The 13,545-nt window shown below is 37.0% G+C and overlaps 2 protein-coding genes and 1 long non-coding RNA gene across 4 annotated transcripts in view; all 3 read right to left on the bottom strand.

Moving 5' to 3' along the window:
- Window positions 1–13,545, bottom strand: part of LOC311075142 (cell adhesion molecule CEACAM5-like) — an 89,039-nt gene that overhangs the window by 56,517 nt on the left and 18,977 nt on the right. The window lies entirely within an intron of this gene.
- LOC311075256 lies at window positions 1,078–2,074 on the bottom strand. The gene is made up of 3 exons (XR_014604450.1): window positions 1,896–2,074; window positions 1,629–1,717; window positions 1,078–1,362 (listed from the first exon to the last, which is right to left on the bottom strand). It is a non-coding gene; the product is annotated as an uncharacterized lncRNA (long non-coding RNA).
- On the bottom strand, window positions 5,112–13,469 carry LOC311075209 (cell adhesion molecule CEACAM1-like). The gene is made up of 5 exons (XM_084102434.1): window positions 13,250–13,469; window positions 11,733–12,029; window positions 11,381–11,623; window positions 7,179–7,457; window positions 5,112–6,369 (listed from the first exon to the last, which is right to left on the bottom strand). The coding sequence occupies exons 1-5, from the start codon at window positions 13,305–13,307 to the stop codon at window positions 6,161–6,163; spliced, it is 1,086 nt and encodes a 361-aa protein (XP_083958560.1). The 5' UTR covers window positions 13,308–13,469; the 3' UTR covers window positions 5,112–6,160.

Genomic DNA, 13,545 nt, shown 5'->3' with positions numbered 1-13,545 from the left:
AGCTGTTCTGTTTCAAAAAAAAGGTTACGTCTCCTTGTGAGTCTTGTCAATTACTGCTCAGAGCCTAGGTAATAGATATATAGCTATCATTCTAATTCCGGTTAGAGGTGCTACAGAATCATAAACTGATGTCGGTTAAAGGGATAGTTCACCCAAAATTTAAAATGTTGTCATCATTTACTCAGTAAACTTACTTACAAACCTGTAAGAGTTGATCTCTTCTGTTGAACAAAAATATTTTTTTGAAGAATTAATATTTTTTGAAGAATGTTGGTACCAGACAGTTGATGGACCCCACTGACTTCCACAGTAAAGAAAATACTATGGAAGGAGTGGACTGGTCATCTGGAAGACTGACATGCTTTTTGGGCCGACTATACATGTCATAATTGATTTATTTTTTGTCTGACAGCCCATAAAAAATCAGTGACACAATATTTTTGTTTTGCTTAATTGATGGATCTGGGGTCTTTGTGTCGGCGTAATGCATTTCTCAAAAAAAAAAAAAAAAAAATGGACAGACTGGCCCATGAAACCAGTTATTAATTTTAGAGTGAATATTTGGAGTGTGCTCCCAAAAACAGTAGCTGTTTTATAATATCTGACTTACGATATGACGTAGGATATAGCCTGACACCAATATTTTTATATATTGTAAATATGTAATTAAATTATACAAACAATTGTGATGGATACAATTTGTAATTGATTCAACTTAATTTAAAAAAAAAATGAAATACTTCACTACTGGCACAAATCTCCCTCTGAATTAAAATTTTTGTTTTCAAATAGAAGTCTTGACAATATACATTCACATTTAACATTTGACAGAGGATTTTATTCAAAGTGATTTACATTATATTCTGTTTACATTGCCCTGCAACTCTTCACATTGGCACTAGTGCAAAACAATCCCTCTGCCTTGGTAGCTAATAAAATAGAATAAAAAGCATTCTCTACTTTCCACCACAAACGAAAAATGAAGCAGAACATTTACTGTAAAATAGTGTCAAATTTATTGTCATTTATTTTTTCCAATATTTTTCTGAACAATATCAATTTTTAGAAGCAATTTATTTCTACACAATCACACCTGCAAAACTCTGTTTATGTTGGTGACAGTAAGTAATAAATAAATAAAAAAAACTGCATATTTAACAGTACATTCATATATTCATAACCTGAGGATGAAGTTCCAACACCCAGCAGACAGAAAGGTCAAAGAGCAACAGTGAAAGTTGAGAAACGGTCACAGTTCTGAAGACAGACGGTTCAGAGCTGCAGTTGATTCAGTGAAGCTGGGATTCAGCGAGTCCATGATGAGCAGAAGTGTGTGGCATCACACACTCACAGACGCTGTTTCTGAGGGAAAACAGGTGTTTTATTTACATTATAAAACATATAGCAATGATTTTCCACAAAGAAATTAAATAAGCTTAATCTTGCGTCTCCCACATCAAAGGAGGCGTCTTAAAGGTATATCACAAATGAGGTGGCCATTACCATTCACAGTCAACATGAATATTTATTAATACATTTATTACATTACATATACTTTTTTTTTTTAGCAAATGATAAGCACAGATGAAAGAATGGAAACATTTGTCTAACAACAACAGTTGTCTTACCGTGAAAAGCTATGATAGGAAAAGGATTATAATAATCATCATAGTGATTGAAGGAATGACAGCTGCAACGACACATCCTTTGTTTGATGCTAATGTGGGGAAAAAAATATGTTATAAAACCAATTCCAGGAAAGCATATTTAAATTATCATAGTAAGTTTATTAAATTATATCTTGCTTTACTGATTTATGACATACTCTAAAGAAAAATATGCATATTCATCGTTACTTTCAGATTTATGTGGTTGATATCCCTCCAGCGTCTCACCATTAATCATATCTCTCTCATAGACCGGATCACTGGTCTCCTCACTCACTGTGTTCTGGAGTGTACAGGTGTAGAAGATTTCTGGATTTCCAATTTTTTTTACTGTAATGGTCTCTCCTTTTGGGGTGATTGTCGAACCCTTCAGTGTTTCTCCAGCAGAATTCCTCCAGATGATTGTTTCATTAAATACACAACACCAGGGTTATCACTCGGCTCTATTTCAATCGCAGGTTTGGGGACCCGTTCTGTGAAAGAAAACAAATATGAACAATTAGTATATAAAGAAACACAATGAAATCAAACACAACTACACTAGCATTGCAAACAGTATAATGTGACAGTACCATAGTACAATGATGCTATCAGAGGGTAAAATCCAGTTACTAAACAAAACCATAACTTACGGAAAAAGTACTAAAACTACAATGTTTTTTTGGAAATGTGGTATTCTTGAAAGTATCTTGGAGTACCATGTAAATACCACGGTATTAATCAAAGTATCATGGTATTACAATCTGATGCCATTATTGTACAATTACATTGTTTTTCTGTATGTGAGGCTAAGTAAAAACAACCATAATAATAATAATATGATGCATTTATAATATTAATATTAATGAATATAATAATCAATATTCACTCACCCATAACAGTCAATGTGAATATTTGTTCTTGCTCTTTACCGTTGATGTCAATGGTATAAACTCCACTATGTTCGACTGTTAGTTTAGTAATCGTGATTTGTCCGGTCACTGTATCAAGAGTCGTGATGCCTTTGAATCTCGGATTCGGGATTGTAGTTTCTCCGTAGATCACCGGTGATCGGTTCTGCGCAGATTTTGCTCATCTCAAACAAGCCTACACTCAACTTGATTCTATCGAACCCTGGTGCGTTTGCGTGCATCTTACGTCATCGAAAACGTGCACGGCACATGATAGAAAACCGAACGCGAGTCAATATATTGTGTTTTTTTATTAATTTGGTGCTATTATGCACAGCTGAGTGAAAGCATCGGTTTCCCATCTCTATTTTCGAGAGGTCAGTTCATCTGTAACGGTTCGGTGGTTGAGTAAGGCGCACAACGAAGGAAATCGTGAGAATAACAATGTTTTTATTCAAGTTACACATTAAGAAGATGATAACGACGCAAACAAGAACCGACAAGGGAGTGAACAGTAAATGGACTGTATATACACACATGCGAGGACACTTAAAGGAACACTCCACCGTTTTTTGAAATAGGGCTTATTCACATTCTTTCATAAATTTAGATAGGTGGGTAAATGCATTTTTGTCTCAGTGCATGCATTGTTTTAGTTTGACAGGGTCGGCGCTAGCTTAGCTTAGCACAATGAATGGAATCCTTTGTTGCCAGCTAGCATGTCCTGAGTAAAAGTGATCAAAAAAAAAAAAAAAAACACGTAATTACATCTTGTGGCCTGCGTATTCACAACGAGTACAAATAGCGATGCAGATTAACACTAGGCGATTTCCTATGCAGATATTGACTTGGGACTATATTAGGGGGAAGCACAGGCGAAGCACTGCTGCTTAGGCGAAGCACTGCTAGTACTTGGGCGCAGAAATATGCAACACATGAAATCCCACGACTTCCGTCAACATACCGGTGTGAATAGTAGCTGGCTATTTTTCCTACAGTACATGAATGGCGATGAACATGGCTGATTTTGTGTGAGCCAGAACCATACCTATATGTACAAGAGTTTACAGAAAATGAGTGGAAATAGAATGACAGGAGGAGGTTGAGCGACAACAGCCCGAGGACGTGAGGATGAGAGCCAACACGAACTGGTGGTGTGAATGTGGGGGAATAGGCCGACTGAAATCGTGTCTGTGCTGTGGCGAGTGGGACAAGTTACTGCCGTCGATGACCAGGCTCAACGCGTCAGATCAAGATGAGCGTGCCCGCAGTTGTGTAACAGCTACCGAGGATTTCACAGCGCTGATCCTTCCGGCAGTACTCGATTTTTTTTCCGGTGTGATAAAGTGAACTGGAAAAAACGCCCCACGCCGAATAGACCAAATGGACAGCTGTCCACAGAGTAAGTGATTATTTTAAACATGACACATGTATAGTAAACTGCTTGTAGCCTTCTCCTCATAGTAGTTGTACTAAAACTCCTGAGTCAAAAGAACCAGGCTAACGTTAACTCGGTGAGAGAAATAGCTAACTTAGCCCTCAGTCATTTCATTTTACAGGTAACAATAACAGCGATTTTTATTTTAGTTTGGTTGTTCATGCTAAACAGGTTGAATTCAACATGAGGTTATACTAGAGGAGGCTAACGTTATTTGAACCGTAGTCTATATACAGCTTTTCAGCATCTATCTTACAACCGAATAAGACACAGATTAACACAAGGAAGAGTAATAAAAGACAACTTACATGTGCACTTTGTTCTGCCTGTGCTTTGAAAATAGATGGGATGGGACAGCCGTATGTTTCAGACGTAACTTAGTACCGTCTTTCTGAGCCCATATTCCATTTTTTCAAAGTAACTTACTCCTCCGGTGCAAAATGCTCTTCGCAAACACGATACTGTTTAATTTTGTAGAGAGGCATTGAAGTACAGAAATCCAGAGCAGCTAGCCATTTATTTCTCAGTTCCACATTCGATGGAATTCTGTGAAACATTACATTTGTGTATGTCCTTTGCTTGTTCTCACAACCTTTTGCTACGCAGGTAATTACCATGTTTGCTGTAACTATAGCTGTAATTTCTCAAAATAAACAATCCAAAAGCGAAGACACTCGGTGCAGGTCACGTGTGTTGTTCTTCTTCTTCTGTGTTTTGACTCGTTGCAATGCACACCGGTATGTTGACGGAAGTCGTGGGATTTCATGTGTTGCGTGATGATATCTCTGCGCCCAAGTAGCAGTGCTTCGCCTGTGCTTCCCCCTAATATAGTCCCAAGTCAATATCTGCCTAGGAAATCGCCTAGTGTTAATCTGCATCGCTATTTGTACTTGTTGTGAATACGCAGGCCACAAGAAGTAATTACGTGGGTTTTTTTTCTTTCTTTTACTCAGGACATGCTAGCTGGCAACAAAGGATTCCATTCATTGTGCTAAGCTAAGCTAGCGCCGACCCTGTCAAACTAAAACAATGCATGCACTGAGACTATCTAAATGTATAAAAGAATGTGAATAAGCCCTATTTCAAAAAACGGTGGAGTGTTCCTTTAACAGCAACAGCTGGACTAAATCAGAGACTATGGCAACTAATGAGAATTAATACAGACAACACAGAAAATTAACTTAACGGAACACATACGAGACTTCCCTTGTGCTGTGACAGGTTTTTTTTTCTTTTTCTTAATATAATACTAAATTTTAGTAGCTATTTATTTATATGCAATTCTGTTTGGTGCCTAAGATAGTCCCTTATTCTTCCTTGAAAATAAACTATCTGCATATGTAACAATAGATACATTCAGAACATATATGCATAAATGGTTAGATTGTTTGTTTTGGATTTTAAGCAAATGATAAGCACAGATGAAAGAAACCAACACACATTTCAAATGTTTATACGTCTTACAGTGAAAAGGAATTATAATCAGGAAAAGGATGATAAAAATCACAGTGACTGAAGGAATGCAACAACAAATCCATGCTTGAATTTAATGAAGAAACAAAACAAAAATTCAGTCCTGAGACACACATTTAAAGCTACACTGTGTAGGATTTTCTCCCATCTAGCGGTGAAATTGTTTATGAATATTACTTTCTAGCCCCTCCCATTCCGAGGGCTTTTTAACTCATACGGTTGCCGTATTATTTCAAATCTGCCGGCAGTCGCGAGTAATCTCCCCCTCGCATTCGTCACGGTGCCACTGAGTGTCAAAACGCGAAAGGCGAAGCTTGAATTTCCAGGTATGTCCCTCTTTGGCTAATGTATTTTCAAGATGGAAGTGCAACATGGCTGCCGCCATTCAAGCGACTCGCTCGTATGTATTCTGAATAGCAGATTCTATGCTTACAAGAATACTTGATTAGTTGATAGAAGTAATTACACATTAATGAGCACATATCATTTTGAAAGAACAAAGTGTTTTTTGCTAAGAATCAACTTAAAAAATTACACAGTGTAGCTTTAAATGATCAGAATTAGGTTAGTAAATTACATTTTGCATTGAATTATTGCATAATATAAAGAAAAAAACATAAGCATATTCATATAGTTAATTTATATTTTGTTAAGAGACTCTCTGCTGTCTAGCCTTTAAACAGATCTCTCTCTCACACCGGATCACTGGTCTCAGACAGACTTGCACTGTTATCGGGTGTACAGGTGTAGAAGTTTTCTGGATTTCCTTCGTCTTTGTCTGTGATGGACTCTCCTTTCAGGTGGAATGCTGAACACTTCCCAATGATTTTATCACTGTTCTCACATCTTAAATACACAACATTAGGGTTAACAGCGCTCTTCTCAGGTTTGGGGACCGGCTCTGTGAAAGAAACAGTGAAAAAGAAAGAACGTTCAGTCAAAACAAAATGAAGTCAAACACAACTACACTAGCCTTGCACAAAGGGTTGTGACAGTACCATAGTACAATGATGGTAGCAGATACTGTGGTTATTTAATTGCAAACCATAAGTACTATTGCGGCGTATAAACTCAAAAACCAATCCAAACGCCGCAGCAAGCTAAGACATGGAGGTTTATACTGAAGATGCGTCATGCTGAACCATTGCACATGATGGAATGTCTTTATTGCTCCATTTCACAAGCTTAGAAAGAACAAGCACTTACTTTAATAGATGCATTTCATAAGCCGTGCAAAGATACCTCAGACAGTGCAGTAATAGAAGATGATGACGATGGTGACGGTCAACAGAAAGTTTCTCCACATGCTCACCCTGCAGCCATGATCCAAACACCCCGCTGTGCCACACAGGTGAGCACACACACTAATACAGACACCACACCCCCGGTGACACCCACAGTAACCAATGACGTCACTATGCGCGTGCACATACACAACAGTATAGAAAAAGGAGGAAATATCATAGAAGACAAGTCAAACCCAATGTATGGCTCCTACAAGTACTATAACACTACACTGGTTTTTGGACATGTACCATGTTCATGGAAGTACCATGTAAATACCATGGTATTAATCAAAGCACCATGCATTATTGTACAATTGCATTGTTTTTGTGTTTTTTTAGTATGTGAGGCTAAGTAAAGCCAAGCATAATAATATGATGCATTTATATTATTTATATTATTGAATATAATAATCAACGCACTCACCCATAACTGACAAGATGAATCTTTGTTCTTGCTCTTTACCGTTGATATCAATGGTATAAACTCCACTATGTTCGACTGTTAGATTAGTAATCGTAATTTGTCCCGTCTCTGTATCAAGAGTTGTGATGCCTTTGAATCTCGGATTTGGGATGCAAGCACCGTGATCATCCCATTCAATCACCTTGACAATAGTATCACTACTGCTTCTGTGTTTCCATATGATGCTGGTGACAGGACGAAAAGAAACTTCATCACCCACTGCTTTCTTCACCTCGTTACCTAAAGAATAAAATATGAGAGAGTATGTTAGTCAACATTCAACATGTCTGGGCTAGCTGGGTAATTTCCAGGCAGCATCACTTCCAACAACCTATGGAATTTCGACCTAGTACAACATTTTTTTTCATTATAACAAAAACCTTGGAGTATCATAGGCCTATATGTTACTGTACATGAATACTGTAATCATTAAATATATAGTGTTGGTATTACCACAGCTATATCAATACTGATAGCTATTATACCTACTCTGATACCTATACCTAGTCTTTCATAGGCATACATGATAGGAAGTGTGTTCGGTGTGAGTCGGTGGGGGACAGAGTATCCAACTTTTTCCTGACGAGCGTACTGTGTTTTGAACTATGTGCAACACTTCCCGTTTGGGGAACTTCCATTCAAAAAGACTTAACCAAATAATTTCTAATTATAAGCTTGCACTACAATAACCATTATCCATGAGTTTGACTGAATGAATGAGCTGTAAATCAGTAAAGTAATGCTTGGTATTTTAATGCAACATGGTATCACGAGAATATCTAACCAGCAAACAAAACATTTTCACAACTTTTCACAACATTGTATTTTGGTTGCAATTAGGTAATTTTGCAATACCATGTTTAAAAAAAAAAAAAAAAAAACTTTTTAAAAAAAATTGTTAGATTATTTTATCTCTATTTATTTTTTCCTGTGCCTCATTCTCAGTCTTTTTCCTTTTTTTTACTCACTGAAAAGAGTTTGCATGCCTGGAAAGAGAGTCATGAACATGAAGCCAATCCGTTCACAAAACATCCTCAGCTTTTACTTCTGTACTTGGCTTTTATACATGGTCCTGGGATGGTGTAGCAACCAACCAATGAGAATATACATTACATCATATAAAATGTAAGACAAAGAGAAAAACAAGTTCATTTGGAAGAAGTGCATATTCATGGCAGTAGGCTACATGATCTGGCCAAATCCAGGTCTTCTATCTGGGTCGGTTTCCAAGACACACACATGGAGAATACTTTAAAACAGATGTGTGTAGAGAAGCAAATACTTCTCTCCCTACTAACCCTTGCAGCTTTAAAGTTTTATCTTACAAATAAAAAACATTTTAGAAACGTTGTGAAAATGTCAACCTGGTATGTTTTCTTTAAATGGTCAATAAAACGAAAACAAAACCAGACCAAACTGCAACTTTTGTGAGACGTTTTATTTAGGTGTTGAGGTGCACAGTGTTTTGTCGCGGGACAAAACACCGCTCTTCCGTTCCGATTACAACTTCAAATAGATTTTCCCCTCTCAGTGAAACACCCACTGTGAATCCTGTTGAATGTGCCCTAGTTATTGGCGATTCTATTACACAGAACATGAAAATAGAGACACCAGCCACCATAGTCACATGTTTGCCGGGAGCCAGAGCACCTGACATCAAAGCAAATTTAAAAGTGCTGGCTAATGCTAATCGTAAATTCTCTAAGATTATTATTCACATCGGCACAAGTGATGTTCGACTCCGCCAGTCGGAGATCACCAAAATTAATGTTAAAGAGGTGTGTGAACGATGTCAGGCACTGTAATTTGCTCTGGCCCCCTTCCTGTTCGCAGGAGTGATGATATACTTAGTAGATTGTCCTCACTCAATGGTTGTCTAAGTGGTGTCCGCAAAATAATATAGAATTCATAGACAATTGGAAAAGTTTTTGGGGCAGACCTGACCTGTTGAAAAGAGATGGTATTCATCCCTCCTGGGATGGTGCTGCTCTTCTCTTTAGTAATATGGCACATAGTCTTAGAGCTCAAACATGACAATCTGGGGCTCAGGTCAGGAAGCAGACAGACTGGCTAAACCGACCGTCTGCTAGCTGTCTCGCATCACCGAGGTCAGATAAATCCCATCACTCAGATCATTATCTAGTCTTGTGTAAACTTCATTTATCCAAGGCTGCAAAGCCGACTCCGCGTTACAAATATTTTAGACCTATCACTTCTGCCAGTAAAGATTGCTTTATCAATAATCTCCCTAATCAGTTTCATCATCTCAGCATCCCAGATAGCTTAGAAGAACTCGATATTGCGACAGAAACTTTTAACTCTCTCTTTTCCAGCACTTTAGACACAGTTGCTCCATTGCGCTTAAAGAAGATTAAAGAAAATAGTCCAACACCGTGGTACAATGAGCACACTCAGGCCCTTAAGAGAGCAGCCAGAAAAATGAAGCAAAACTGGAAGAAAACAAAACTAGAGGTATTTCGCATTTCATGGAAAGAGAGCTTGATTGCATACAGAGAGGCCTTAAAAGCTGCTAGATCTGATTATTTTTCAACCCTATTAGAAGAAAATAAACAAAAGCCTAGGTAAAAAAAAAAAAGCTTCAATCCCAGAAGTTTCCAAGCAGCACAGCAGTGATGACTTTATGAACTTCTTCACTTCTAAGATTGATAATATCATGGAGAAAATTATAACTATGCAACCGTCTACTACAGTATAACATCAGGCAGTGCATTGTAGTTTCCCTAAGGAAAAAAATGATTCATTCATTGCTAGAAATTCAGGCAGACTCTACAGGTCGCTATGTCATAGTAGTTGTTAACTTTCCCAACTACTTGTATGTGCACCAAACTATGACGACTTGGTTGGCAGAAACCTGGGAAGGAAGAAGAGCTCCGCCGCCATTGTGCAAATCCCGTCAGTTCCGCCATTTGATGAGGTCATCCACTCACTCGTGGGACTCCATCATGAGCAACACCAGACGCTTGTGGACACAAGGGAGGATCAGGAACGCCATTTTCAAATCCTTGTCCACGCTCAACAGAACTGCAAGCTTCTCCGGAGCTGGATGGACCAGGAGGTTCAGGCTGCAGGAACTCTATCTACCCATGCCCTGCCCACTCACATGCCTCTAAAGAAAATGGGTCCTAAGGATGACCCTGAGGCGTTCATTGATCTCTAAGCCTCATTAGGTTCACAAGGTTCATTTAAGCCTATGTGGTTGCCCTGCACGCTTAATAAACAAACTACAGCTGGTCCAAAACGCAGCAGCTCGAGTTCTTACCAGAACCAGGAAGTGAATCAATCAAAACTAACTTTAGCTGGACAATAACTTTATTCTAGAGCTGCTGTAAAGCCTAAACAATCTCTATTACTTTAATTTCCTATTATCACTGTAAAGCTGCTTTGACACAATCTATATTGATAAAAGCGCTATATAAATGAAGGTGACTTGACTTGACCTAGGTCTCTGGATGCAGCCCATATTCGATGCATCCTCGATATCAAGAACATATCCGGGCAGTAATGCTATAATTATAATACGTACACTCTCAGAAAAAAAGGTACAAAAGCTGTCACTTGGGCGGTACCCTTTCAAAAGGCCTTGCCTAAAGAGTGCATAATAGTACCTCATAGTTACATATTGGTACCAAAAGTGTACATTTCAGTACATAAATAAGTCTGTAAAAAAAATAATTAATTGTTTAAATTTTAAGTGTTTGTAGTGCCGTAATTTTAAGTTATATTCAGCTTTAAATTGTGAAACTGTATTAAGTGACAACTTGGATATTTCAGTTATCTCAACAAGTTCAATCTAGGGAAGTTATTGCAATGATACATTGTAAGTTATGATAACTAATTGCAATGCTTTTTTTACAATGAATAGATAAGTGTGTCTAAACTTTTGACTTATCTTCAGTAAGTTCACAGTTTAACACCATTTTGCAGAGTCAATGTGAAAAATGTTGTTTTACTGTCATAGATTCACGATTGTATGTCAGCAGCAAAAACAGAAATCTTATGTTTTATATCAGTATTTAAGGTCAGGTCTGTTCAAACCCATAAAGTTCTAGATTTACAGTAGATATGATTCCTTACAGAAAACACAAGAGTATTTTTAACCATTTAACTAAGAATAAAAAGCATGTGAAATAAAAAGAACTTACATGATACTGTAACACTCTCACTTTTGCCTTTGCTGGCAGGATTGTGTGCCTCGCATGAGTACGGTTTATTCTCCTGTACTTGAATAGATGACAAGAACACTTGTGGGTTTTTTTCGTTCTGGATCATTTTGTCTTCTTTATACCAGGATAGAGTCAGATCTTCTCTTTTTCCGATGTCACAGGAGAGAGTCGCATTCCCATCTTTTGTGCAGATGATCTTCACAGCAGGTTTAGGGACCTTTTCTGTAACAGAAACATGGTGGTTATTTCCTACTGTAACTACTATAGAAATATACAGTCTGATTTTGTTATTATTATTGTGTTGGAAGGGTAGAAATATTTGTCATCTTACCATATACTTTAATGTCCACTTCTCCTCTACCAATCTCTGTACCAGCATCATTAAATGCGTAGAATGTATATCTGCCCGTGTCCTTCAGACTAACACTTAAAAATCTCAATGATCCATCTTCTTCCATAGATACACCTTCAGCTTGTTCTTTGATTTCCCCACCTTTCCAGCGAAGAATGACGCCGCGTGTGTCATGGACCCATCTAATCTGAGAAGGTTTCTCATTGTTTCTTGTTGTCAGCTTAATAATGCACGACGTTCCCACTAGTAGATCTTTTCCACATGTCTCTGTTGAGACTATAATAAATAAAATTATATTAGTATTTAATAAAACTCAACAGGGTTTAACTGCTCATGTTTGGTTCACAATGAGGAAAAAGCATAAAAACAGAGAATGAATAATTCTCAGGGTGAGTTTCTTTTTAAAAGTAAATTTCGGTTCAGACACTAACTTTAGACAACACAGTTCAATATTATATTCTTTCATCACACTGTACGGGGTAAGTTGTCACAAATGGGGATTTGCGTAAGACAGCCTAATAAATCAGAACTTAAACAGTAAAATTATTATAAAAACAGCTGAAAGGTAAAAAGTAACTTAAAAATACCAAACCATTATTATGGCCAACAGAACTTAAAGTTGTGTAAAATTATAACACATATGCCCTGACCTGACATTTATATAACTATAAAGAAACCGTTCTGATTTAAAATCTGCCTTTGTTATATAATTGTATACTTCACAATAACTGAAACTTCACAAATTATTAGAATTTAAGACTGTTTTGAACTAGATGTTTGAAACCAACAAATCAGTGTTTGATAAAACAAGACTCAAAATAGTTCCTGAAATACAGACTTTGTGCTGAACTATGAAAGTAAAAGGAGTTTCAGCAGCGATAGACAAAACATTTTGGGTCTCCAAACAACATTTCAGTCATAAGGTCTAAAAATAACCATTTCTTTCTTATTTTCAAGAACATTTTAATAATCTAAAGAACCTTTTTCCACTTCAAAGAACTTTTTGTGAAATGAAATGATTCCATCAGTGTTTAAATGTTCTTCACAGGAACGAATGCCAATAAAGAACCTTTATTGTAACACTATAATTTGACTACATATCCAAATGTTCGACTTTCTGTGAGTGTCTTCTATTAAAGACCGACACGAACAAACATTTATTGCATATAGTATAAGTGCATTTGTTCAAGTGGTCACTATAAAAGTGCATGTGTTGCTTTAAGGACATTTTTTCTTGATCTGACACTTAAAAATGCCCTTAAATATATTTTGTCTGACAATTTAAATGTTCTAATATGATTTATAATATTGAGTTGGTATAAAATAAAGCAGTATGCATGAAAACAAATGTTAATATGGATTACTATTCTTAATATGCTTTGATCGCAAATTTTGATCTCAACTATTAAATATATATTTACAAAATAAATAAGAAAAACAGCTTCTCCACTTCAGTCTATTAACATATTTCTATACAAAATGAAGTCAGAACCTACCAGAGAGTGCAGCGAAGCCACAGAGGAATAAAAACAAGAGATTGTATTGGCAGCTCATTGCTCTTCTGAACACAGCAAATGTTCCAGAACCTTTTTCACAATCAACTGGAGGAAACAGAAAGAATTTTCTGCTTTGCGTTTAGAGAGTGGGCGGTTATAAAAGTATTTGAAATCCAATAGATTCAGCAGAAGCGCAGTTTCAGAACCAGAAGTGATGGGCGGGGCTTCAAGCTGTTTTCACATGGATTATGATCGGATGTCTACAATATTTAACAACAATACTTTAAAATAAAGTC

Source organism: Abramis brama (genome assembly GCF_963993115.1).
Source record: "Abramis brama genome assembly, chromosome: 2".
Lineage (NCBI taxonomy): Eukaryota > Metazoa > Chordata > Actinopteri > Cypriniformes > Leuciscidae > Abramis > Abramis brama.
This window is presented reverse-complemented; position numbering and strand designations above follow the sequence as displayed.

Bases quoted from the DNA above. Each gene is read 5' to 3' on its own strand.
- LOC311075209 (XM_084102434.1), bottom strand. From the start codon at position 13,307: ATGAGCTGCCAATACAATCTCTTGTTTTTATTCCTCTGTGGCTTCGCT. The intron at 12,030-13,249 runs GTAGGTTCTGAC...TATTTATTATAG, and splicing joins TGGCTTCGCTGCACTCTCTG to TCTCAACAGAGACATGTGGA. The intron at 7,458-11,380 runs GTAAGTTCTTTT...TTTATTCTTTAG, and splicing joins TGAGAGTGTTACAGTATCAT to GTAACGAGGTGAAGAAAGCA.